The sequence below is a fragment of the Carassius auratus genome, chromosome 12, assembly GCF_003368295.1.
Source record: "Carassius auratus strain Wakin chromosome 12, ASM336829v1, whole genome shotgun sequence".
NCBI classification, from domain to species: domain Eukaryota; kingdom Metazoa; phylum Chordata; class Actinopteri; order Cypriniformes; family Cyprinidae; genus Carassius; species Carassius auratus.
In genome coordinates, this window is record NC_039254.1 from 9,092,152 (window position 1) to 9,119,694 (window position 27,543).

Below are 27,543 nucleotides of genomic sequence, written 5' to 3' on the forward strand. Positions count from 1 at the left end.
AAAGTATTGAACATGCTTACTGAAATTTATTACATTCGTTCTCTTCATACAAAAGCCTTTGTTGTCAATGACAGCTTCACGATGCCTCCTGTATGGAGAAACTAGTCCCATGCATTGAATGCTTTTTTTTTTTTCCTGAAACAAATTGAGAGTTTCCTTGGCTGTATGTTTGGGATCATTGTCTTTCTGAAATGTCCACCCTTGTTTCATCTTCATCAATTTGGGTAGATGGTTTTATCAAGAATGTCTCTGTACATTTTTCCATTCATCATTATATGAATTTTGTCAGGGCTAGACCATTATGTTTTTGGGGTGTGTATTATGGCTCCAAATTAAATTTTGGTCTCATCGGACCAGACTATATTCTCCCAGTATTTCACAGCATTGTCTTAATGTGGCGCAACAAACTTTAAACGAGCTTCAACATGCTTTTTCTTCAGCAATGGTGTCTTTGCTAGGTGAGCATGCATGCAGGCCACGGCGGTTGAGTGCATTACTTATTCTTTTCTTTGAAACAATTGTACGTGCTAATTCCAGGTCTTTCTGAAGATGTTCTGAAGTGTTCCTGGCCTCTTAGAAAACTCATCTGATAATTTTTTTCATTGCTCTGTCAGAAATCTTACAAGGAGCACCTGGTCATGGCTGGTTTATGGTGAAATTACGGTCTTTCCACTTCCGGATTATGGCCCCAACAATGCTCGCTGCAACATTCAGAAGTATAGAAATCTTGTAACCAATGCCATCAGTATGTTTTGCAACAATATGGTTGTGAAGGTCTTGAGAGAACTCTTTGCTTTTACCCATCATGAAATGTTTCTTGTGTGACACGTTGGTAATGAGACACCTTTTTATAGGCCATCAGTTGGGACTAAAGCAGCTAATATTAATTTCCACTGACTAGGGGCCGGATTGATAATTACTGATAGATTTCTGCTGGTGTCTTGTCTTTCCATGCCTTTTTGCACCTCCCATTCTTCATGTGTTCAATACTTTTACCCTGGGTCATTCCAATTACACAGAACTAAATTCCTGAATTAATTTGTTTCGTTTTCTATATATTTATCGATTACTTGGGTTGTTACCAACATCTGGTGAAAATGTCATGTCAACAGCACCTTTAGAAACATATTTACTGAGGAAAATGTTGATGTGTTCAATACTTATTTTAACCTATGTGAGAGAATTTTTTTTTTTTTTTTTTACTCTGTCAGCTATAAATTCATAAAATAAACTTTTGGAGGAAAATGATGCTAGCTGTTATAAATTTAAGTTATTCTGAATAATGCTCCAAGATGTATTGTTCAGCCATGAGATAAAACAATCTATGCTAATACAATGGGTTAAATGTAAAAGTGCAGATCCTTTAAGTTTTGCAACTTACTTGAAAAAAAAAAAAAAAAAACTTGCCTAACCCATGAAAAGATAATCTCTAAAGAAAATGATTATATGCCTTTATAAACATCTGTCTAGATTACAAACAGACAATTGGAAAATTCGGACAGATGCTATGAGTGAAACATCATTGAATTTTGTCTTTACATACTGTATGTTCAAGGCCATGTATAGATGTATATTCTCAAGGTAATCTATTACAGGTTCAAAAAACAACTCCCTATATTATGTAAAGAAAGATTCAGGCACCAACTGAACACTACTGATAGTCTAAATGCTCCACTGAGTCAGATAAAGAACCACCCAAATATCATTCAGCTAACTTAATCCCCTTGAAAAAAGTCTTTTTTGTAAGAATGCACAGGGTATGCAGAACAGTGTTTGCCTCAGTCATGTCACCCTGTCTCGTTCCAGCACCCTAGTTAATACTTTATTGGCCTGAAAAATGCTTTTATTAGATGTAGCACCTTAAGTTATGCATGGGTGTTTTCCTTCAAGTATCTGGGTCAGCAGCCTCTTGTGTGTCTAAAACAGCAGATAAAAACTGCCAGACTTTACACTGCTGGACAGTGCTGTTATAATTGCCTGTGTATATTAAAGAAAATGATTACGCTTTCGTTTGGCAGCTTCTACTATGCAATTTCTGATGAGAAAAGTCCAAATTGCTCCGCTCTCCAGGAAACACTTGAATCAAGAGGATAGCCATCAACTGAATGGGACAACAGACACGTTGTATTTGTGCCCTATGTTCACTGCAGCTGCTGATTCACAAAATGTCACCATTTTGATTGGAGAGATCCATCAGTCCTTGTTAGATGCACAATGGATGGATTTGAGCGCCCTTCCACCTTTTGTGATAAAAGCAAAGTTAAATGAGACTCAAATTGGTAATCTATCTATCTATCTATCTATCTATCTATCTATCTATCTATCTATCTATCTATCTGTCTATCTGTCTATCTATCTATCTATCTATCTATCTATCTATCTATCTATCTATCTATCTATCTATCTATCTATCTATCTATATCTGGAAGCTTTTTAAATGTTTTCAACTTTCAAACATTTAAACAACTTTCAGTTTTTAAAAAACTTTCAAACAAGCTTTTGTCAGCATTCAAAGGTCTCATTGAATTAGACTTGTTTGAGTTTATTTGAATTTTAGTTCATTTTAAATGCTTTTCCTTACATTCAAATTTGAACGGCAATTCTGCATCCTGTTCAGTTCAGTAAATCAGAATTCAAGCATTCTCAATGAATGTACATATATCTCCTACTCTGTCATCTGTGGGAAAAGCTGATCTAATAACATCAGGCATGTAGTGCAGAATTTTGTGAATAAGATGCATACGTGTGCTTAATTTACATAGAAAGCGCTAGTTTTTTTTCCTGCTGAATGGAATGACAGTTTTTCAATTTAAATACTAACACCACAACACTATTTAACAGTTCAGAGTATTTAATGGTTGGTTAAACTCTGTTGTGCTGAAATACCGTAAGTGATACAAAAGAGACGCAACAGTGACTTCGCCCCAGTATCTTGTTTACCTTGCTAGACCAGAGTGAAAACCACAAAAAATAGAACATTTTGAGATTTCTGCAGGTGGAGAAAAATGTGCTTGCATCTGATTTACCATCTGTCTGTCAATCAAACCTATGCCATCTGTTTGATACCCCCATTTATTACTATTAATACATTTACTACGATTTTTCTTTGTGTAGCCATCCACTGCATCTGCATCTGTCTGAAAAACCCCAGACTCTTCAGGGTGTTTTGAGGTTAAATATGTCAAGGTTATCACAAAGCACATAGACTGAGAACAAGTCAACAATGTGACTATAAGATACCTTTCCAGTTTCTCATTAAAGATGCAGAAGGGTATTTCGGGAGCTGCACATCCCTCTGGGATGGAAGCAGCAGATGGGCATCTGAGCTTGCAAGTGATATCTTCTGCAAATCGGAGAGGACAATTCTCTTCATGTCTCCCTATTGCTCTTGACATTAGCAAAATGCAGCCATGGCAGGAAGAGGGAAGCACAGTGATTGCCAGATGTCAAGAATCATTGTCTGTGAGTCACTCATTGCCCTTGTTGTGACACCAATGTTTTGGCACTTTTGTGGTATGCTTTGGGTATGAGGATGTGGACAGTGAGGTCATATAAGGCTATTGTTAATTAAGTCAAACTTTGCTTTTATCCTCAGGTGTTTGGGAAACTAAAAACATGGCAATTTGAATGTGATGGATAATGAATGGATTTAGCAGAAAATATTCTGAAATACAAAACAAACTGAACATGAAATAAACAACTACATCTCAGATATTAATAAAGTTCTGTTAACTTTTTATTTGCAATGTATGTTTTTGAAATTATGTTTTTTGCAATGGTTTTGGGTAAAATATTTACTAAGAGTAAATATAGACAATTATTGTTATTGTAAGGTGATGTTTCTAACTGATCTTACTCTTAAAAATGACTTTCATTGGTTTAAACTAATGCCTTGTTTTTTTTTTTAACCGGGGCCAGGGGCCTGTGAGGGACTATGCAGTAAAGTTAAAGTCCTGCAGTCCCTATGTTCATTTAAAACTCATTTGATAATCAAAATGGCATCCTTTAAATGTATTTCCAATAAATGAAGGAGAAACTGCTGATCAGTAGTGCTGACTGATGAATTTGCACATGGTTTGTATTTAAATATATTTAAAACATACATATATATATATATATATATATATATATATATATATATATATATATATATATATATATATATATATATATATATATATATATATATGTACACACACACACACACACATATATTTTATACAAAAATACATAGTGAATTTGGTGTGTGGTGGTCATCATAAAGTTTAAAAAACCAGGTGGTATTTCCACACTACATTTTTACTCATAGGATTGCAGATGTAACAGGTGTTAGATACATTTGTGATAAATAATAAATTGATCACTCAAACTACCTCAGGAGTTTGATCAGGCCACATAGATATACAGTATGCTCCTCTGATGCGAGAGCATTTTATGCGAGAGCATTTTATTTTTACCAAATATATTGTGGAGATCACGTATTCACAAAATCCACAGTGCTCTGTCTATGCCTCTTCCAGACCTCTTTCTTGCTCTCTCTTTATTTGGCATTATTTTCAAACAGAAGGAACATTCCAGGATACGAGAAGAGGTGACAACAGCACTAAGGCAATGGATCTCATGCCGTTACATAATAATAATAAAAATAAAAAAAATAGATGCCAAGGCATGCTGTTCTTCCAAGGGTGAAAAATCCATGTAAAAGGTAATGGAACCTCAATATCCATTTGAGCAAAGTTTGAAGCTCTTTTGCCAATGGAGAGCATGAGAACATGAGATTTCAAGAGATGAGAAGCATATGAATATCATACATCACAGCAGGATTACAGTGAAACACACTTGTGATCTCAGAAATAACTTCTGTTAATCATCTGTTAATTGCATATATTAAAGAAAATGTTAAATGGATATGTCATGTGACCTTGTGTTGGGAAAAACATATAGTTTATGCTTAACGTTGTTTGCTGAGATAAGTTATACCAGTGGAGAGTCTCAACCCAAAAACTGGATATTGCATGTTATGTTCACATGCTCTCATTCATTTTCTTTTGATATTCTTTATTCCCTTTTGGTGTATTTAAAAAGAAGTAGGACAGGAAACAAGCACAACAACTTAGGGGATATCCTAACCAATAGTGGACTGAAACTCGACACTGAGGTCTGTTCTGAAAGCAATGCTAAATTCAACCTGCAGAGTGAGGACAGCAAAATAAATATGTTTTTAAAAAGGAAAACAAAATGCATCACATATCTGTTGTCTTTAGTGTCAAAGGCTGTGTGTCCAATCAAACATGGCATAGTATTTTGGCACAAATTAATTTGTCACTTGGCAAAAGCATCCAAATGAGACAGATGCCAAAAATGAGATCAAAACACATGTGAAGAGAAATAAATTACAATAAATGGGTACACAGATAAAATACTGTTTTTTTTTATGTTTTTTTTTACAAAATTGTAAGTTTTCCTGTTGTACACTGCTGTTCAAAAGTTTGGGATCAGTACGATATTTTTCGATTTCTATTTGAATGTATTTTAAAATATAATTTATTAATGTGATGCAAAACTTAATTGTCAGTCTTCAGTGTCACATGATCCCTCAGAAATCATTCTAACATGCTGATATCATGCTCAAAATATGTCTTATTATTGAAATATTGTGCTGCATAAATTTGGTTTAGAAACCTTGATATTTTTGTTCAGCAGTCACTTTTTGACAATTTAATCATCCATCCTTACTCAAAGTAGTGACCCAAAACTTTTAAACAGTGGTGTATATTTGATTTTAAGTGAATTTTCATGTTTACTTTTGTACAGTTTTAATATTTTCAGTATCCAATTTAAAATATGGGTCCTGAAGCAAAACTAGTTGAAAGTCGCTGAGTAATACTGATTGAATGCATAATGATGCAGCTATAATGAACTTTGTTTAACTTATTATGCTCCTGAGATGAGTGTGGGTCTCCGATCTATCTCACACACACACACACCTGCCCACAGGAACTTATTATCAGCACTGTTTCAAATGGATCATCGGATCCATCCACCTTAACACCTCTTTTACAATTAATGCCAGTCATTGCCTTCAGGGGAAATTTGCCATCACTATAATATCGGAATAACACTGCAAGCATATCTCGGTTGCTCATTATAAATTCCAACCTGGGTCCTGCCCCTGCTGTCTGGAATTACATTTAATGAGGGAGAATTCAATCTTAAACACACACTCGTTTTCTCTGTGGCGTTTGATGGAGTGGCACTCATCCATGTTCACTGCGTCAAACAAGCACATTTGGATCTCCCTTTGCCCTCTTGGGGAGCTGATTATTCGTTAGCGTCTCTACAGTGATAATGAAAGCTGGCTGTCCACTTAAAGCTGAAGTTGAACAGACAGAGGATGGAAATGATTCCCGTTTCTGTCATGTCAAATGATAAACAGTCTGGAGTTGCTAAGTGTTCTGCAGCAAATACATTAATCTGTCATTTCCCCTTGCTGCTGCAAGCTACATGAAATGAATTATGCATCGTTTTTGGGCAGTGGTGTGTTGATCTAAGGATTGGGGGCTGTGTGTTTTGTGCTAGCATGAGCGTGTCCACCATGACAACACACCCAATCAGTCATGTAGACAAAGGAGAGCCACAAGGAAGGATTGAAATCAATGCATACATGAATGACATACATAGGTGACAAAGGCAGTCTGGGATTGATGCGGCTCAATAGGCGCTAACAGGGGAAAACCCCTTCCAATGGAGCTTTTCCTCATTCTGCTGTCAAAACATCTTCTGTAACAGCAGAATTTAATTCTCTTTGGTGTCATTTCAGCATCTTCCACATGTGTGCTATCTGTCCAAAACGGTGGCAGCTATCAGTTTGAAACAGGAGTGGGTTTTTTCTAGGCAGTTGGACATCTCTGCAATGTCTATGACGCAGTAAGGTGAAAACCAAAAGTATTTTCTCCAGCTTTCCCACTTTGCTTGACCAGTGAGTAGATCAATAGCATTTGAATTGCCTTCCTTCCTCTCCATCCATCTTCACTTCTTTAAATCTGCCCTTCACTAAAGTCTTCAGGATCAGCAAATCAAATTCTTAAGGTGTTCATAAGCCACTAAGTAACTGATAAGCTCTTGGTCTGATGCACAATACATGTTTATTGAGTTTTTAGATACTGACATTTTTGATACTGAGTGGACTGCGATACCGAAATGGTACATTTGCATTTAGGTTCGATTAAACATGAGAATATCCACACCAGGATTACAAATAAGAAAAAACATGTGCATAGTAGAAATATATTGCTTGTGTGTAAGTTGTTTTTATATGGCTTTGAAAAACTTTTATGCCATTTTGAAGAAACTTTTGAATATGCTGTGGCTGGAGGAGCAAACTACACACATAGTGGGTGTGGCGTGAGGCTTTTATTAACAGAAAATAGCAAAAAAGCGCACCTCTCCTCAGGAGACCAGTCTCTTCCCCGTGGCAGTCAGAGTTGACACATTATGCAGAAAATTGTGTGGTGTATGATAAGCACAGTTCTTCTGACAATTATTCTATTCGTTCGGAGAATAGATTTTAGAACATTGTTTTAATATTTCCTGCATCTCCTAGCGGTAAGGCATATGTACAGTATCTGAATGAGTTTATGTTTGGAGTGACTTGAAAATCTGGTTAGTGTGTATTCCTCAGTTGTTTAGATACCCAGGTTTTCTCTGCAACCATTTACAAAGTCAACAACTATATGATGCTTTGTGCTTTAAAATGCAATCAGATTTTGCACCACTTGACAATTTATGTTTTAGCATTTTGGTAGCACCACAATGATTCAAAATATGCTAGTGATGAGTAATAAGCAGATAAGGAATAAGTATGGAAGCAGTTGTTTTTTTCTAAGTAATGTAAAATTTTGCCTGTTTCATCCTTCCTCCCTCCTCCCCACCACAAAAATGTATTTAGTATCCATCTACAATCCCACTAGGCACCAAGACTCATACCCACAAACTTTGGGTTACAAGTCTGACTCTATAACCATTATGCCATACCCTCTTCCCCCAGTGTGCTGGAAGAAATATCCTGTGAGTGTGAAATCAGAGCCAAATCAATATGAATTTTAATACAGAAATTTAAAATATTCTGGTCATAGAAGTGGATCATTACAAAATGTAATATTGTCAGCAATACTTTCCATTTAGATTACCTAATGCCGCCCACAAACTGCATGATTTTAGCCCTGATTTTCCACTCTTAAGCAGCTAATGGAGATCATCGAAAAAGCCCAAAATCTGAGCCAAAATGGTACTTATTCACATGAGTAACGATGTTTGAATTACCAAATACACTATCTGAGAGAAGAGCTGATTTTTCACTTGCAATCAGGAATTTAACATCAGGGCGAAAGTTTTCAGGTTTGTCCGCTTGGTTTCAGTTGGTCGTAAATTTGTTGCATTGTCCAACAGACATCTGCTTGATTTGTAAATGACTTCTGTTTGAGCTGTGCTTTATACAACACAATAGACCCATTTTTCCCACAAAATCTCTAATTTGACCGCACCTTACTCTACCAGGTGAACCAGGCAAAGATTCAATTAACTTATGCTATTTCAATAATAAAACTATTCAGGAGATTCGCCATTTCCATAGAATGCATTTTCCTTTTCTATTTTCTGTCACAAAAAATATATTATATTTTTTTAATGCAAGAATTAAATCTCACATTTATTCTTTATTATTTATTAATAAATTATTATTATTTTCTTTATATTAGGATTGTATCATCAAAGGTGGTATTTTCTTGTGACATTGGGCACTGTGGGTCTGCATGTGAAGTAAAATTAGCATTGGCATCAAGTAGCAGACCTGTACGAGCCCCGTTTCAGTGACGCACATCAGATGGCCACATGTCCCTCTTCCCCCAATGTGCTGGAGGAGATAGGCTGCCAGCCTGTCCTCTGGGTGTGAAATCAGAGCCAGTTCTCCTTGGTGGAGTTCTCTGAGCGTAGGGAGACCATGCTGCCCTGAATGCAATCCTGGTGGGGGGTTTCTGCCATTGTAGCATGACAGCAATGGTGGCTACGGTCACTGAGCCAACAGAAATATGCTGCTTGCCTCAAGGACCGTGAACCGTGGCCCAGTAATGGGATAGGATGGTGCCTCAGGTTGGGGGCCAATATGTTGCACATGCTCTTTTTCTTACATATAGCCAATACTTGCATCAGTCCAGAGAACGAAAAGGATGAAAAATATTGCAAAACAGTGGAGAAAATATAATTGTGATTTTAATAGTTAATTATATTATCAATTAATTTAGTGTATTGCCATTAGAAATCACTGCACAATAAGACAAATTAAGACAAACAGAAATTTTTCCAGAGATAAAGATCTTAAAGGGGGGGTGAAATGCTCGTTTTCACTCAATATCCTGTTAATCTTGAGTACCTATAGAGTAGTACTGCATCCTTCATAACTCCAAAAAGTCTTTGTTTTTATTATATTCATAAGAGAAAGATAGTCTGTACCGATTTTTCCCGGAAAAACACGACCGGCTGGAGGCGTGACATGTGGGCGGAGCTAAAGAATCACGAGCGCCAGTAGGCTTTTGCGAGCGTGTCTGGAAGCTGTGACACCGTGAGGACAAAACCAACCAAAACAAACCATGGCTTACAGTCAGATTCAGAGTATATTTCTGATCCAGAATCAGATCCAGAGGCTGAAATTTAACAAGAGCAGCATCAGCAACAATGTCTCTATGTGGTATGTACTTAAACTGTATATATTTGCTTAGCGGTTTTGGAAAATGACTAAGTTCCACTTTGTCGTATTTTTTTTTTTTTTTAAGCTGTAACGTTACATGTGGAAAGTGCAGTTTGATGACAACATCGCATGTTGTTTACTTGATGTGCTTACGCACGATAGCTAAGTTAACAACACAGAGATATTTGAAGCAGTTTTACTCACCGCATGCGGTTCCAACACACAATCGTGACCCTTTTTCGTTGGGACTGCATTAATCCTTAAGAAATAAACGATGTGCAAACCCGGCGTCAAACGGCCTCAAAGCATCTTCGAAATACAGGGGAACAAACACAAACACTTGCACAACTCCGTTGATGCTCTGTAAAAATAAACTCCATCCACTGGTCCCTTAATGCTGTTTCTCTTTTGGTAATCTGTGCAGGGTTGTCTTGCCCTGGCAACCAAAAACACACGTCTTTTGTGACATTTCGCGACGCTCTCGCTCTGATCAGTGAAGTCTGTTGTGCTCTCAGTGCTGTGCTATATGGGAGCGCGCGCTCTTCCGGCAGACGTGCCCTTAAGACCCATATAAGGAAATTCCGCTCCATCTAACGTCACACAGAGCCATACTCGAAAAAAACTTTCTGAAACTTGTGACAAACCGGAAGGAGTATTTTTGGAACAGAAATACTCCTTCAAACGTACAACTTAATTTTTGAAACTTATTTCAAAATATCCAACTCTTTAACAGTGTAAAAAACTCAGTATGCATGAATTATGATTTGTCCTGCATCTTATTGTCATAAATTGAACTAAACTAAAATAAAACGGTCTACAACAACATAAAGGGATTCCTCTCATTCCCATTGAATCAGCATTTTTTTACTGAATCAGTTGAATAAATGATTAACTGGCTCACTGATAAAGAAAGTCATATGTTGCCACTTAGTGGAGTAATGGTGTAACATGCAGAAAGAGTACTGTTATTTTATATAAAGATTTAGAAGAGAGCAGAGAGAAAGGAATCACCATGTGTTTTAAAAGAATATTACATAAAGAGTTTTTTTAATATGGTTGTGGGGAGCTATGCTGGTTGTTTTCTGGTGGTGGCAAGGATAATGTGAACTTGCCAAATGAAAATTTTAGCTTTGTTAAAGGGTTAGTTGAATTTGGAAATTTTTCTTACAAAAATGTATCTATTCCAACCTGTCCTCCAACCAATAAACTCATATAGGTCATTTATCCAAATCCCTGAAATATGACCCATCAGAGCATATACTACAATTGCCACACTTTCGGCAAAAGGTTGTTTTAATATTAATGTTTTGTACTTTTTTATTTGCACTCTGTTTTGCGTTTCGTGTAGCTCAGTTGGTAGATTATTGCGTTATACCTTGATATGTAATCATGCTATCATGGGTTCGATCCCAGGGAGCGGACGTGCACGAAAATGTATATGCTAAATAAATCATAATTTAGCATGATTTCTGTGAGGGTTAGGTTTAGGGGTGGGGTTAGGTGTCGTCATTCGAACGAATAAGCCACCTACGGTAGTAAAATATGTAGGAAATACTGTGAGGTCGGTGTAATAAGCCGACACATTCCATTTAAATAAACGTGCGTTTTGATTGGTAATGACGTTATACGTCATTTCATGATGACAGAGGCAACACGCTACTGTCATTATTTCTACGCCCGCTAGAGGGCGCTTAACTTTAAAACGTAAATATAGGTCCTGATAAGGTGCTTGCACAAACAATCTATATGGTCGTTTTTTGTTGGAGGACAGGCTCATCTATTTGCTACAGGAGCCGTGTGAGACACTTTTTATTAAGGATGGCCACTTTTTACTTAACTTCTTTGGGACTGATGCACTGCAACTCCCACTGATTGCCATTAAACAGCTTGAAAGATCAAATAATATTTAGATATTTTTATATAAATCTGACTGGATTTGTCTGAAAGAAGAAAGTCAGATACACCTTCAGTAGGATGACTTGAGGATGAGTAATTTATGGGCAAATTTTGGGCAGTACCATCGCTCCCTATATGCAGAGTACGTAGTTTGCATAGGGCACCAACTCCCAGGGGGGCACTATCCCAGTTGGAAAAAAACATTCACCATCATTCCCCCATCCACACTCGAGACCGCTTGCTCTTCATGTTTGCGTTTAATGCTCATAATTGATGGACGGACATCTATGCCCATGGAAAAGACATCAACAATCCGGTGCACAGAAAAGAAAATTAAATAAAGTTAAAAACTGGCATAAAGTTGGCTTGACACTGGATGTTCAATATTTGCTACTTTAGTGACGTCTCTAAAGTTATGTGCGATATTGGTATACACTTTTTTTTCTAACGTCAATAGCATTTGAGGAAAATGACTTACAGTCATAAAAACAACTGTTATCTAGGTGTCAGCTGTAATGCACACTTTTTTAATTTTTGATATTTATTAAAATAAACTGTAAATCATATGTTAATTCTGCTACTTTTTCGAATGTTTTGGAATGTTAAAGCTTAAAGGTCCCGTTCTTCGTGATCCCATGTTTTAAACTTTAGTTAGTGTATAATGTTGTTGTTAGAGTATAAATAATATCTCTAAAATTCTAAAGCTCAAAGTTCAATGCCAAGCGAGATATTTTATTTAACAGAATTCGCCTGCAAAAAACGACCCGTTTGAACTATATCCCTCTAGTTCCTGCAGTAATGACGTCACTAAAACAGTTTTTTGACTAACCTCCGCCCACATGAATACACAAAAAAGGGGGCGTGGCCTTGTTGCGCTCCGACGGAGAAGAGGAAGAGCTGCGTTTGTGTTTGTCGCCATCTCGTCGAAACGCTGTTATTTTCATCTCGGAGTCCAATCACCTTTGTTTGGGCTTCCCAGGGATGCTGTACTTGGAGATTAATGGTTACAATTTATGCTTAACTCGGTTCCCGAAAATTATACACATGTAAAACTATGTGCAGCACATTTTGCTGAGGACAGCTTCCTCAATCTCAATCAGTTTAATGCCAGATTCGCACAAAGATTATTCTTGAAAGATGGAGCAGTTCCCTCTTTGTCTGGAGAAGGCGTTGTTTATGGACCACAACCAGTAAGTGTATTTTATTATTTAAGTTGGTGCGTTCAACAGTTTCTGTAACTTATTACACAAAGGGCAATGCTGTTTAGCTTTGTTAACTAGATGGTAGGGCTGTGCAAAAATATTGAATGCAATTTTCATGCGCATCTCGTCAGTAAAACACTCCTGTGATTATAAGTACATCTCCAGCACGTGCATTCTTTTACTGTCTATGGTTCAGATCAGGATTGCCAGGTTTTCAAAACAAATCCTGCCCACTTGCTTCTCAAAACTAGTCCAATCGCGTTTCCAGGAGGGTAGCGTGTGCTAAGCTGGTGTCGAATCACAACACAGGAACCACTGGCACAATCAGAACTTGTTACGTATTTCTGTAGGAGGGGCTTTATAGAACAAGGAAGTCATCAGCCCGTTTTTATGACAGTGAAAACAGCAGTATACAGACAGGTGAATTGTGTAAAAAATACTGTTTTTTTTTTACATGCGAAACATGAACACGTTATATTGCACACTGTAAACACAATCAAAGCTTCAAAAAAGCACGAAAAACGGGAACTTTAAATAGCATATGAGGAGGAATGCACACCTCATACATTCTTTTATATTTATTAAAATAAATTGTAAATCATTTGGTAAAAACGATGCCCGTGCATTACTTCAGGCACATTCCTGTGAAACTTTTTTGGCTGTTGACGATAATAATGTGTTTTAATGATTGAAATAATTTTACCACCACCAACACATCTAATATTCTCTCTGACTTTCCATGTTTCCTTATTAAAATAAGCCATGGTTTTTAACAAGAATAACACCAAAAATCATCATTATTGTAGCCATGGCAACTGCAAATTAGCCATGGTTTCGTTACTTCAAATAATAATTTACAAAGAACTATTAAAATAATATTTTTTTGGTCATAAAAACAGACCTAAGCCATCAATAGCCTTTAAAATTATTTGAAATGCATTAAATAAAAATTTAATAAATTTAATGGTTAATAACATTAAAATAAATAAATTTAATGGTTAATGGCTAATAAAAAAAATAAACAATTTATGTACATAACATGTTATTACAAATGCCTGCAAAGGGAGCCAAAGGGTAATTGCTGCTGCAACACTTACAGGACAATCAAATCCTTGTTTAGGCTATTGGCCAAACATTTAATTTAAATATTTACTTAATCTTTCATTTTTGGCCAACTTTTTGCTATATAATGACACAGCCCCTACAATTTCTTCAACAAAAAACATGTGGACATCACAACCCTTACAAAAATAAACTATGGTTTTAATATAGTAAAACTGCTTAATTTTCTTTTGCATGATTTCGGAATACTTGAGGCTACAAAATAAATTAGACTACTATAGGTAACTGTAATTTGTAAATAATACAATTTATTGGTTTACTTTTTTTTTTAAGTAAAAAAAATAAAAAAATAAAATAAAAAAAAAATATATATATATATATTATTATTTATAATATTTGACGAAGGGGGGCACAACAATACAATCCTGCTTAGTGCACATTTTGCCAGCATTTAGCCAGAATAATTTTTAGATATAAGCCTTTGGCTTTTATCAAAATAAAGCCTGAGTGAAGTTAAAAGTTAGAGATCTATTTGATGGCTTAAAAAGTTAACATGCCTCTAGACATCAAATCATCAGTTTTTTTTTTGCAACGAGAGAATCCTAGTACGAAGACATGCTTGAACTAGCAATGAACTAGGACAATTCGCTGTAAATGGACTTATTGCAAGTATAGCGCCAACGGCAAAAATAATCATACGCATGAAGAATGCAATAGGTGAGCAGAAATCCATTCTGTTCTCTACACTTTTTATTTTTTGTTTTAAGTTATAGTGAGTTTGTTAAGGACAACAGACAGGTTTTACTCACACTGATCTTTTAAGTCCTTACAGAACCTGCAGATGTGTCTTAAGCACCTGCGTATTTGCAAGCAGATCTTTATTTCAGGTGTTTGCATTGGCACAAGGCTTAAAATAAATACAGCATAATAGATTTCTGCTGTTTCTTTTGGGAAACCCCATTAAGGTAATTAGTTTTAGCTGTGGCATTGGAAAAAGCTCCACTTCATCTGCAAGGTTCAGTTACTCTGTGCGCTGTGGGAGGAAATGCTTTTGTTCCTCAATTCACTGACATGCAGAATTTAACATCCTGTACTATACAATGATTGAAATCACACTGGGCTAAACTCTTGATTATTTTATGCCATGACCAAAAAATTTACCATTCTGTATTCAATACTTCTTTTTTTCTATTTCTTCTTAAAGCCATGGGTACTCTCGTCATGCCAAGCTGTGATGGTAATGGAGCACAGCACTGTATCCTCCAGAATCCTGGATCATTGCGAGAAAAAAAAGGTCTAGTAATTTTGCACTTTGAGTGAGGTAACTAGACCTCTTTGATGGGATCATTCAGCACACGGTGGGTGAGCATCTGGATTGTCAGCATCTTAGAGGCGGCATATTGAAGAGATGAGAATTCCCGAATATAGTTACTGCTTGATTGGTTTATGTGAAAAAAAATATTTCCCAGAAAGTCCATATGAGCGTGTACAAATCTGAATATGGCAAGAATGCAAAATAAGGAATGTATAACATATTTTAATCTTGTATGCCCTTAAATCTATTAAACATTCTCAGTATCAAATTCTCATATAAGCAGTGTTGGGGAAAGTTACTTTTAAAAGTAATGCCTTACAACATTGCGTTACTCCCTAAAAAAGAAACTAATCACGTTACTTTTTATGAAAAGTAATAGGTTACATTACTTTTGCGTTACTTTCGCATTACTTTTTAAATATAAGCAGGGTTTGATTATTTTTTATATAAAAAGTTCTATTAACAGCAAATGTAAAAGCCCTTTCACACCAAAAAGTGTAATGAATAAACATCAGTCTGAAGGAAAAGTAAATTCCCGTCTGTACAGTAGATCACAGGAGAAGAAGGTTCAAACACTCTTCATCAATAAATAAAAATAAAAATTAAAATAAATGAAGCAAAATTGTTAGTTTATGTAAAGTCATTTTTGCTTATTGTGTTTGAACTGGATCACCAGAGGTCAGCAGCGAAGAAAATAATTAATAAAATGGGATAAGATACATTTGTGTTATTTAACATTTAATTATTGCAGTTTTGCATCATATTCTGAGTTTGCATTTCACTGTTTTAATTCACTTTGATGAATACACATTCAAATTTAGTCTGACAAAACCATGTTCACACAGCACACACAACGCTTCGATTTCCACCAATATGGGGCTGGAGACTTGTCAGTCAATAAATGAAAACCCTAAAAAACCAAGTAACTGGCGTTACTTTTTTGAAAAGTAACAGATATTTTCTCTTAAATTAAAAAGTCTGATTACGTAACTTGCATTACTTTTAATGTGTTACCCCCAACATTGCATATAAGTGTAATTAGGGTCTAATCTAACTAGGTTTACACATTGAAATAATAACGGCAGTTAACCTACAGCACATGCAGAGTCTTTTTGTCATCTCATGGTGAAAAAAATTATTTCACATCTGTTATTTAAGAGTGCATGAACTTCTATTATGACACATAAAGCAGATTTGATCATCTTCTGTGTAACGGCGTTCAAAAGACAGGAAGTCTTATTAATAGACTCAGGCTTTATTCTTATATACACTTATTCAGAAACTACACCTTTAAAGTATCTTTAAGCTTTAAAACATATCTTTATATTTTAATTATAAGATTGTACACTCACCTAAAGGAGTATTAGGAACACCTGTTTAATTTCTCATTAATGCAATTATCTTATCAACCAATCACATGGCAGTTGGTCAGAGGAGAATGGGCTGACTGATTCAAGCCGATAGAAGAGCAACTTTGACTGAAATAACCACTCATTACAACCAAGGTATGCAGCAAAGCATTTGTGAAGCCACAACACGCACAATCTTGAGGCGGATGGGCTACAACAGCAGAAGACCCCACCAGGTACCACTCATCTCCACTACAAATAGGAAAAAGAGGCTTTAATTTGCACGAGCTCACCAAAATTGGACAGTTGAAGACTGGAAAAATGTTGCCTGGTCTGATGAGTCTCGATTTCTGTTGAGACATTCAGATGGTAGAGTCAGAATTTGGCGTAAACAGAATGAGAACACGGATCCATCTTGCCTTGTTAACACTGTACAGGCTGGTGCTGGTGGTATAATGGTGTAGGGGATGCTTTCTTGACACACTTTAGGCCCCTTAGTGCCAAATGGGCGTCATTTAAATGCCACTGCCTACCTGAGCATTGTTTCTGACCATGCCCATCCCTTTATGAGCACCATGTACCCATCCTCTGATGGCTACTTCCAGCAGGATAATGCACCATGTCACAAAGATTGAATCCTTTCAAATTGGTTTCTTGAACATGACAATTAGTTCACTGTACTAAAATGGCCCCCAAAGTCACAAGATCTCAACCCAATAGAGCATCTTTAGGATGTGGTGGAACGGGAGCTTCATGCCCTGGATGTGCATCCCACAAATCTCCATCAACTGCAAGATGCTATCCTATCAATATGGGCCGACATTTCTAAAGAATTCTTTCAGCAAAGTCAGAATTAAGGCAGCTCTGAAGCCGAAAGGGTTTCAAACACAGTATTAGTACGGTGTTCTTAATAATCCTTTAGGTGAGTGTATGTCCTGCCACTCTGGGTCAACCTGAGAATTTAGAAAACTCTGCATAATCGCTGGAATTACTTGCTCTTACTAGGTCCTGTTCTCTTTATTTCGATTCAAATCATTATCTCATGTGGAGTAACTCGGTGGACTGTGTATTAAATCGTTGGGGTCAGAGGTTAAAAGCAGTCCACGTAATTACACTCAAGTTTGTGGACCAGTACTGCAAGAATAATGATCATGATATGGAAATAAGAGGTGAGTCATAATGTCTGTTTGAATGTCTTTTTGTGTAATAGAGGACAGAACTGACATTATACCAATTTCATAGTTACGTTTCTAAATCAAGCTTGTTAATGGCTGGTGTGACAATCCATATGTAATGGTTGCCTGCATGTGAAACAAAACTTTCATCATCCACACCCTGATAAAAATCTTTCTTATTGTTTTATTTGATTTTTCTTTTTCTTTTTCAGTGCATCTGTTCAATTTAAGAGCCTGCAGTGCAGGTGTAGAATGGTGGATTAATAAAAAATAATGTAAAACCCCTCCAGACTCATATGAAAAGGCTCTTTCACAGCACCACTGAGGTTCTTTACAGCACTTTCAAAGCATGCTTCTTTGTGCAATAAAAAAAACAGTTCTATTTGGCACCAAAAGGGTTGTGCTACTGTTAAAACAAAAAAACTCTTACCATTTTCCTGAGATATATCTACATATTATTGCTCTTAGTCTTTGTTCATAATAAAGAATTGTAACATAAAAGTAATCTGAGTTTTCAAAATCTTCTGATGGGGATATCTACAATATGCATGGCAGTGAAGAAAGAGTGACATTATCTTTGCAATTAGATGAAAGGGAAATTTCTCCAGTTACTGACTCACATCCTCAGTGTCAACCAAAATGGATCCCTGTGAGGGGGGCTTTGATATTCTCACTGTATTTTGTGTTATTTCAACACAGATATATTAAGGGAGTTGATAACAGGGGGTGATGTAATCAGAATCGCAACAATTGAGAGTTTAAATATTTGTGATAGGGCCATTCATTTTGAGGGTTTTAAACAATACCGTACACACAACTGCAGCAGCAGCCCACAGCAGTGACCATAAATAGGCTTATTTCACAAGAGCATTGTGCTCACAGCATCTCCTTTCTCTTACACATATCTGTATATGCTAGGCATTGAATATTAAAATCAAAAAGTGGTGCAGAACCAACAAAGTTTTGCACCGCAAGCAAAACTTTGAATACTTAATATGTTATTATATGTATCATTTATAACTACATGTGTAATTCTGTGCACAAGTGCATTGTATTGCATAGAGGTTATGGTATATTCTGCACTCCAGCCAGAAGAAACATGCTTTTAGATGGTTTCAGGCTATTTTCATAAGAGCATGATTTATGCTGAGCTCGTGGGAAAAGAGAGGGAAGTAGGCTACAATCAACTTACGCATGTTGTTTGCTCTCGCCTGCACAGTGTCATAATGCTGTGTGTGCATTCCGATGGCCTCCTCATGCTGACCCTGACGGGCACCTTGCATGACGCTCGCAACAGCTCTGTTGAAGAACAAGCATTCGTTAGCTTAGTATTCCACTGAATTGCCTGCATTGTGTTGCCTTTATTTAGATATCAAATAATGGTGTAAAGTGATATAATGTCAGTAGACTGCGTTCTATTCATTCAGTGCTATAGCTGCCGCTGTCCAGAGTGCTGATTCAAAGAGAACAGGCTTTTCTGTGAGCCGCTCTTTCAGCAACCTTCACACTGTGGGCTGTGAAGCTCTCATCAGAGGTTTTGACCCACAGAATCAGTATTAACAAGAGATTTCCACCTCCACCATTCAAGCTGAGTAACCAAAGGGTAAGAAACTGACAACCGGATGTTATGTAATATAATGTATTATCTAAAATGGTTTACAGTTCTTGTGGTTTACATGTACAACCATGTCAACCGTGTTTCCATGTGGATCTCTTGAGATCTGTGATTCAAGAACGCCTTTAAAAAGAGAGCTTGCATAACACAAATCCAGGAATTTAGAAAGCTTAATTAAGATTCAAGGGATTGTTTTTGCTCTAATTAAGCATGCATGTGCATAGCAAGAATAGGCACAACAGTAAATGCACAGCTTTGACAACCAACACTCAAAAGCTACACAAGATGAGTTAATGAGAAAACTCTTGGTTGGAAAATATTTTAATGCATTCTTGGATCGAGTTAACAATTTTCACCCTTTTCCTTTTAATTGTTACCACACACATGCACCAAACATATATCTGTGTCTTGCACCATGAGCGCTTTCTCCCCTTTTGTTTTCTTTGTCAATTTTGTACAGTAATAAAATCTTCACAACAAAACGCATTTCGAAACATGGTTGCAATCAGTTATGTGTAGTTTTTTTTTTTTTGAACGCACCGTGAGTGAAAGACCCTAGCAGTCACACACAATGGAGCGCTCTGACGTTCAAAAACAGAAAAAATCACGATGTAATGGCATCTACAGATGCGTTTTAAAAATTGTAACTTCTGTTAACTTCACAGAGATGAATAAACGCAGAGCTCATAAGACGCTTGCAGCATCAAAGACTTACTTATAAGCAAGCACATTTACAAAAAAAAAAAAAAAAAAAAAGTACAAAATGTTGGTCAAATTAAAAAGAAAATGAAGACTTCGTCAAGCCATCATAACTATGAGTTACTTACCGAGACATGCTTTCTCTGTGAGGTCTGTGAGCCTTTTCTAGTCCAAGTTTGGTAAATATCCCGACCAGTGCCATGATTGCCACTACTCCACATATTATATACACAATCAAGTTTGTTTTATCCTTAGTTGGATCGTGTCTAGGGTCTAGGGTTTTCTTATAGGGTGGCTGTCCTGTTAGCCATACTGGTGTATCGTAATTTTTGCAAGTGCTCTGGTCCAAACGAGAGTTTTTATAAGCGCAGCAAAATCTGAAGCCACAAGTGCCGCAACAGTATAAATAATTGCCAGTGTGGCAAACGAACGGCGGGTCCCACTGTCCCATGACATCATAGTAACCCCGACATTTGTCCTCAGTATGTGGAGGTTCAGAAACGCTCTCCTCATTCCGGGACCCATTGGATCCTGAGAGCATTATAAAGCCCTCGAGCTGCTGCTGCTGCGCTTCCCCGACCGCGCTGCACAACAGCACCACAACTTTGACCAAGAAGTATTCTAACAGCAAGACTGTCCATTTCATCCTGTAGTCTCCTGGAGGCTTCCTTTGGAGGACAAACTGAGACAGAGAAACGTCTTGGTATTACCACTGACAGCAGGGCATAAATCCACACGAGGGAACAAAGCCATTCGTGAAGGTTTGCATTTTAAAAGAGGTAAATTAAGACCGCAGATGTTTGTAAAGTCCACTCTACATATGTTGATCTCAATCCCAGTTGTTCTGTGGATCCTCAAGTACTTTAAAGCCCTCTGAAACCACTGCGCCAACTACCCTGAAGGCTGTCTTTGTTTGCGATGATGACAGGAGAGCTGAGGCAGAACTGTGGAGCGCGCGCGCTGAGAGTGGGAGAGACAGTGCGTAAAGGGAAGGAGGAGACATGGGAGGGATTGGACAAGAAAAACGTGTTCTGTAGTAAAGAACCACAGAGAAAAGTTGCCGGCTGACTTATCTTACTATATGCAAACGAATATAATTTCTTATCTGGCGTGTAAAATATGCTCCTGTCCTTAAAAACATTTTAAAGTAAGCCTATATAAAGATCACAAACCAGTCCCGCAAGTTAACTATACATAGGCTATACGAGAAAACACCTGTGCTAAATGGTTTTGTGGCGCAGTGCCGTTAACATAGGCACTCAAGTCTATTTAAATGTGCCATTTTTTCTTTTTTTTTTACAACCATTTACAATATATCATTTTATAATTAGTAGCCTAGGCGCCATAATGGCAGAATTGGGAGCAGTGAGATCTATTGTGCCATTCCAACCCTGTAGCTTATAACAGATTTTATATATAGCCTATCGTCTTTCTTTCTTTCTGTATTGTATTTAATTGATAAAGAGCCAAAGAGTAATTTCTATATGGAATGTCCTATGGAAATAATGAATCTTATATAATGGACATAGCCTACATATTGTTTATGCCAAATATGCAACATTCGTCTAACCTCCTCATATTTAGGACCACATTTACCTAATTTGATATAAGCCTATTTTAAAGAGATACCAGAAAAGATACCAGGTCGAATATTAGGCAGTATCCCACTATATATTGCCCTAAAGTGGGATACTGCCTAATGTTCGACACTTAAGGTTTCGTGTTTGTAGCTCCCCCATACATACATGAATGTCAGTGAAACTCTGGGTTACCAAAGCTGTGGTGTTATGTGATCAAAATCACATAACCTCTCAAATGTACATTCATAAATTAAGGTGGAGAAATCATCAAACTGGAAGCACATTGTGTGTTGATCACTCAAAGCTCAGTGACATAGTGTTTTGACAAACTTGATACTAAGGAGTATAAATTCATTTTAAACAAAACAATCCTGCTACTTTTTGGACTAATGTGTTTATTAAATGTTTGTCCATCAAAAAATAGTATAATTTTGTATGTATAAACCATTTATTTTATATTTTAATAAAATTTCCTACTTAGGAAATATGGTTTCGTAAAGTGGGACAGTATGATTAGCCTAAAGTGGGACAGTACTTCAGTCAGTCAAAAATGTGTGGAGGGGCATGGTTTGTGGGGCAAAAATGATTATTTACAGGGTTTTAGTGTTGTTATGTAATATTAGAATAATGTTACTGCAGATGGGATTATAGATGATGATGATGATGATGATGATGGTGTCTTGACATGCGAAGGACTGCTTGTTTTCAGAGATGTAATGAGTTAACCTCTGTAGGTTGTTTTTATTCAGGTATTTCTCGAGGTTTATGCAGGCTAGCTGCTAGAGGTTTTCAAAAAGACAGTTATTGTATGCGTTTGTTTAGTAAAAGAGAAAGAATTAGGCAAATTGGTCTTACATTTTTTTAACAGCAGTTCACGTTCACTGAATTTTGAATCAAAGTTGATCTAGCCTATAAAGTTAAACTTAACTTAACATAAAGTCTCAACTGTGGTTTTATATTTTGCCTTCAAATAGGCCTAGGTTACGTCTGCTGTGGTTGCATGTGTTTCTTGAACCAGAGAACAGTCAGGAATTCTATCTACATAACACAACACAACACAGGTCTATGACAATAGTTGCTGAACGTCTTTATAATAAATGCATCAAAACTGTCATATTGTATTATTTGTCTAATGATGTTTGATAATCCATATTTTATCCATCCACAACTAAGATAAATACTTACTTTTAAGATTTGACTATTCTAATAGGTGATTTTGGCCTTTTATTATCAGTGTCCCACATTAGGAAGACATCTGTCCCACATTAAGAATCTGCAGATTTTCTCAGACGAATTGCACTAAGAGCACTAATATGTCTATAATTTATTTTATGAATGTGTTATCTGCATTTTCTCTTTTGATTTATTTAGGAAACATCCTGGGGTTTTTGAAATGGTATTAGTTGTGGATTTAATGTTTTGGTTACACACTGCAATATGTCACAGAATTCTGAAATGCAAAAACTCCCACATTAGGGCAATTCACCCTATATATATATATATATATATATATATATATATATATATATATATATATATATATATATATATATATATATATATATATATATATATATATATATATATATATATATATATATATATATATATATATATATATATATATAACATTTATTAGACACTGCAATCAGAACACTGTCAGCCATAGAATATGACATTTATTGCAAACAATGTTCATTTCTTAAGATTAAAATTCCATCGAGTTATCCGCCTCTTTCTTCAACGCGGAAGTAAGCCTATGGGTGAGACTTACGGAACATTAACCACTATAGATAAATATTGAGAAAAATAACAACGTACAGTAAACCGTAAATCTGTTCGTACTTCAAACCAGTGTGTTCACAATTAAGATAATATATTAAATTAATATGGTAAGACACACCAGTTTTAAATATGAAGCAGCAAAACTAACTGTTTTGTACATTTAAAAATAGCTGGACGCAGATAGGCCGGAAGCTAGACCCATAGAATTTAGAAATGGAAGCGCTCATTTTAACGGAAAGAAAAAGGTGGATAGGCCTGTTGTAATACAATACAATGGACAAACATGTTTTAGATTTTAATTTAGTTTATTTAGTATTGTTTCCTAATATTTTACAATGAAGTTTTTCTTTAAAGCTTGTCTTCATCCACTCCAAACATTCCCATACATTGCTATCACCAAACGTACTGATTCACAAACATGCTCACTGAGTAACCAATGACAGATTTAGCAACTAACACCTAAAACACGGTAACGAAATGTATGAAATATAGACTGAAGAGTATATTATATACATGACTTGGTAATGTTAGTGGATACATTTCAATGGCAAGGGGCAAAAGTGTCTTTTTGAGAGCTAAAGACTGATCGGAGTTATAAGGGCTGACAGAAGCTATTTACATTATAGATAATGCTGTAACGCTTTGAATTATGAGAGTATGTTTTGGTTCAAGGTTGTTTATGTATTTTATTAACACTCCTTATGTTGACCAGTGTAGAATATTTCAACAAGTCTTTGACAAGCACAAACTATCAACTTCACAGCAAAGCATTTGCTGTGTCAGGAATAACAAACCACTTTGGCATTGAGCTGTTGATAGCTGCAATGTAGTTTAGATTAAAACTCTGACATGTAATATGATGTACTCAAAACAAAGTTAACCTAATAGACCTATATTACAGCAGACGGGTCTAAATGTGCTAAATCACTGATTAAAAAAACGGTGTTGCTTTAGGACCCAGATTTAATCTGGATGACAGATGGTCATCGAAGACCAAACATATCAGAAGTTTATAGTGAACAAAAATCTCCTTAAAACCAAAACCAGGAACAATATGCAATATGCCCAATAATATGTCGATATTAACATAAGAAAATCTGACCATTTTAGAAATGCAAAGGCTACATAACAGCAGAATTGTTGCTCTTTGCAATGAATTATCTGACTGGACAACAGCCTCTGACATTGCAACCAATATAGGTAGCATTTTCTTTCTGTCGAAAATATGTGTATATTTAAAAAAAAAGAAGAATCAGAAAAAAATAAGTTATTAAGTGTAATTAAATGTTTCAGTATGTAGCATTGTTTTTCCCTACTATCCACAACCTTTCTATTAGGAAAAAAAAAGCCTCAGAGGATTGCTTAACTTAAATCGGCAATAAATATAATGATGTAAATCATAGTGAAATGGATTATCATAACATCTGTGATGAAAAATGATGTGACTAAAATAATAACCATTCATAGATAAATGGTTCACATCAATAAGATGCATTTAAAATAGATTTATAATTTTCAATTTGTACCGACTTTAACCTTTGATTTGTTGTGTTTCAGTGAGTAAGTGCTTTGTGTCCCTGTGTGCTTCCTCTACTTGACTGTTTATGTAAATCCAGTTTGAAATCTTCATCTCAGACTAATTTCTTGCTTATTCTTTGCTTTGCACTGGCAGTGTTGACATCTGCAACTTTTTTTCTTTTCTTTTTTTTGGTGAAAAACCTACATCAGTGACTGTTAGTGGATGCTGTGAGTTGTGTTGATATTTTAATGCTTTATCACAGGAGGCTTTTATCTTGACTTATGATTAGGTTAGCAGTATTTGAAAGCTCTGGGAGTCATCTGAGATATCCCTCTGATTTATGTTTGCTGAAAGAGGCTTGGGCTTATCGGCTGTCATGGGAGCTTTGTCTGCTCCTCTCAATTCATGTTGTTTAAAGTTGCCTGAAAATAGTTTCCAGTCTCTGGGGACTGCACATGAAAGAGTTCGACAACAAACAAGATTCCAGGCAGAAGATGGTACATTTTAAATGCTTTTTGAGTCATGCGAAATCATGTGTTTTCTATTTTATTTCATTATTTTAACCAGGTTTTGTGCTTTCCCAAAGAGATGCTCGAAGCATAGCAAACACTTCATATTGTTAGAAAAACAAAGCGATTGGAACAATGTGGTTCCTCCATAGAGACTGATGTTAAAACTCTGCATGCTTCATTACTAATTAAAATGCAGCTCATTTGAAAATTGTTTTTAGAATTGACAGTTTTTTTTATAAAATTACACAATAGTTTTGGTATCCGAGAATGGATTCTTATTCAGAATTTTGTTTTCAATTCTGATACATGGATTCTTCCACAATGCCGATGAAATACAATACCATGTTGAAATACGCTGACAGAGTTTCTTGCATTACTTATTAAATGGTGCTGCAACACCACAGTGTAGTTGGATTATTGAACAAATGACTCTTATGAGCCAGTTCTTTTTAGTAAATCAGAAACATACTTTACATCCAGTATAGCCTTACTCCGTAACAAATGATGTGGTAAACTTTTAATAAATCAAAAAGCATACACCACAACCAGTGTAGCCTGGCCACAGAATGAATGACTTTAATAATACAGTTTTTTTAGTGAATCAAAAATATACACTGCAAAAAGTGTAGCCTGGCCATTGTATGAAGACTCTTATGATTGTCCATGACTCTTAGGTTGAATTTAAAACATTCAATGCAACCAAGACAAAATTACTCTTAAGAGTAGTTATTTTTGGGGGATCAAAAACAGACTGCACAACCAGTTTTGTCTGACTCCCCAGAGAATAATGCTTATAAATTGGATTTTTTTTTAATGAATCAAAATCTCAGCACAAGCAGTGTAGTCCAACTCACCTATAAACTCCTGGTTCTTTATAATGAATCTAAACATATACTGCACAAGCAGTGTAGTCCAACTCCCAATAAATGACTTTTTTGCCAGTTTTTGCCCAACTAGCATAGCTCAACTCCACAACAATCAACTCTTATGGGCCAGTTCTTTTTTAGTGAACCATACAATTTGCAATTAATTGTGAGTCATAAATCTTTGTGGTTATTGACTAGTTGTTCATATGACAGCTAAGGATAAATCGGAATCATAAAATGATTTTCCCTACTAGGAGTCACTGTCAGGATCAGGAACAGATAGAAATTCTCTATTATTTTTTCTTCTAGCGCTTGAGGCTTGCTGCTCTGTCAAAAATCTCTTCACACACTCAGTGTAAGTGAGTATAGTGGAAAGCAAAGACAAGACTTGTATAATATTCCTAGCAGGAGTATCTTCTTCATTTATATTTTGACCAAGTTTTAATGTTGGAAGTTTCTCAAAGAATCATGGGTAAAAACTGTTTCTGAGCTGTATTTGTGATGTAAACCCTGAGGTGTGAAAATTGACTTTTTTCCTGCCATTTTCGTTTCCTTATAACACAAGAACTGCTGTGAAGGTGCTATGTATAGCTGAAGTTTCTATACGACAAGCGAGACAAATGTTTCCACACGTTCCAGGTGTTAGAGCTGTGCCCTTAACTGACTCTCTCACTTGAGATAAAGATTTGTATGAATATTTTAAACAGTTTGATTGTTAGCATCTTATGTTATATTTAATTATGTAAAACATTGTATGCATTTTCCACAAGCACAGCATTAATAATTGAGATTTTTACAGTAGATGGTTTGCCTGCCTCAGGTTATTTTCTCCTGTCCTTCCCAGATGAACAGAAGGAGTGGAACGGGCCCTTTGGCCCTTTTACTTCATCCAGGCTGCAAACCCCCAGTTTGGCCTGATGTAGGTGTGGAGGATTGGTGACTGATTCAGAAGGGGATGACTGGACTGAGGAGGTCCAGCTCACAAAACAGGCAGTCCAAGCAATCAACAAACTACAGCCCAGACCTCACTTCCTTGGCCTGTGTGGAGATCTAGCCCATACTATGCTTGGCAAGACATCTGTTCCATTGTAATGGTGGCGATAGAATGCTAAAGGGTAGTTTTATCTTTAAATAATATGAAGAATCTTTTTTGGGGGGTGGGGGGATGCAGGCAATGGAAAGTTTCCATGGATGTTAAATGTACTTCATGGAACTCTTGATGCTAA

The 27,543-nt window shown here is 36.2% G+C and overlaps 1 protein-coding gene and 1 pseudogene across 1 annotated transcript in view; one reads left to right on the plus strand and one right to left on the minus strand.

Annotated features, from left to right (window-relative positions):
• The window catches only part of LOC113111738 (protein shisa-9A), a 33,134-nt gene extending 12,147 nt beyond the window's left edge, over positions 1–20,987 (minus strand). The window contains exons 1-2 of the mRNA XM_026276787.1: positions 20,184–20,987; positions 18,934–19,040 (exon numbers count right to left, since the gene is read on the minus strand). Coding sequence (XP_026132572.1) covers positions 18,934–19,040; positions 20,184–20,701 — 625 coding nt within the window. The 5' untranslated portion in view covers positions 20,702–20,987. The remainder of the gene's footprint in view (positions 1–18,933; positions 19,041–20,183) is intronic.
• Positions 20,988–23,964: 2,977 nt separating this feature from the next.
• Positions 23,965–27,543, plus strand: part of LOC113112225 (serine/threonine-protein phosphatase CPPED1-like) — a 40,925-nt pseudogene continuing 37,346 nt past the window's right edge.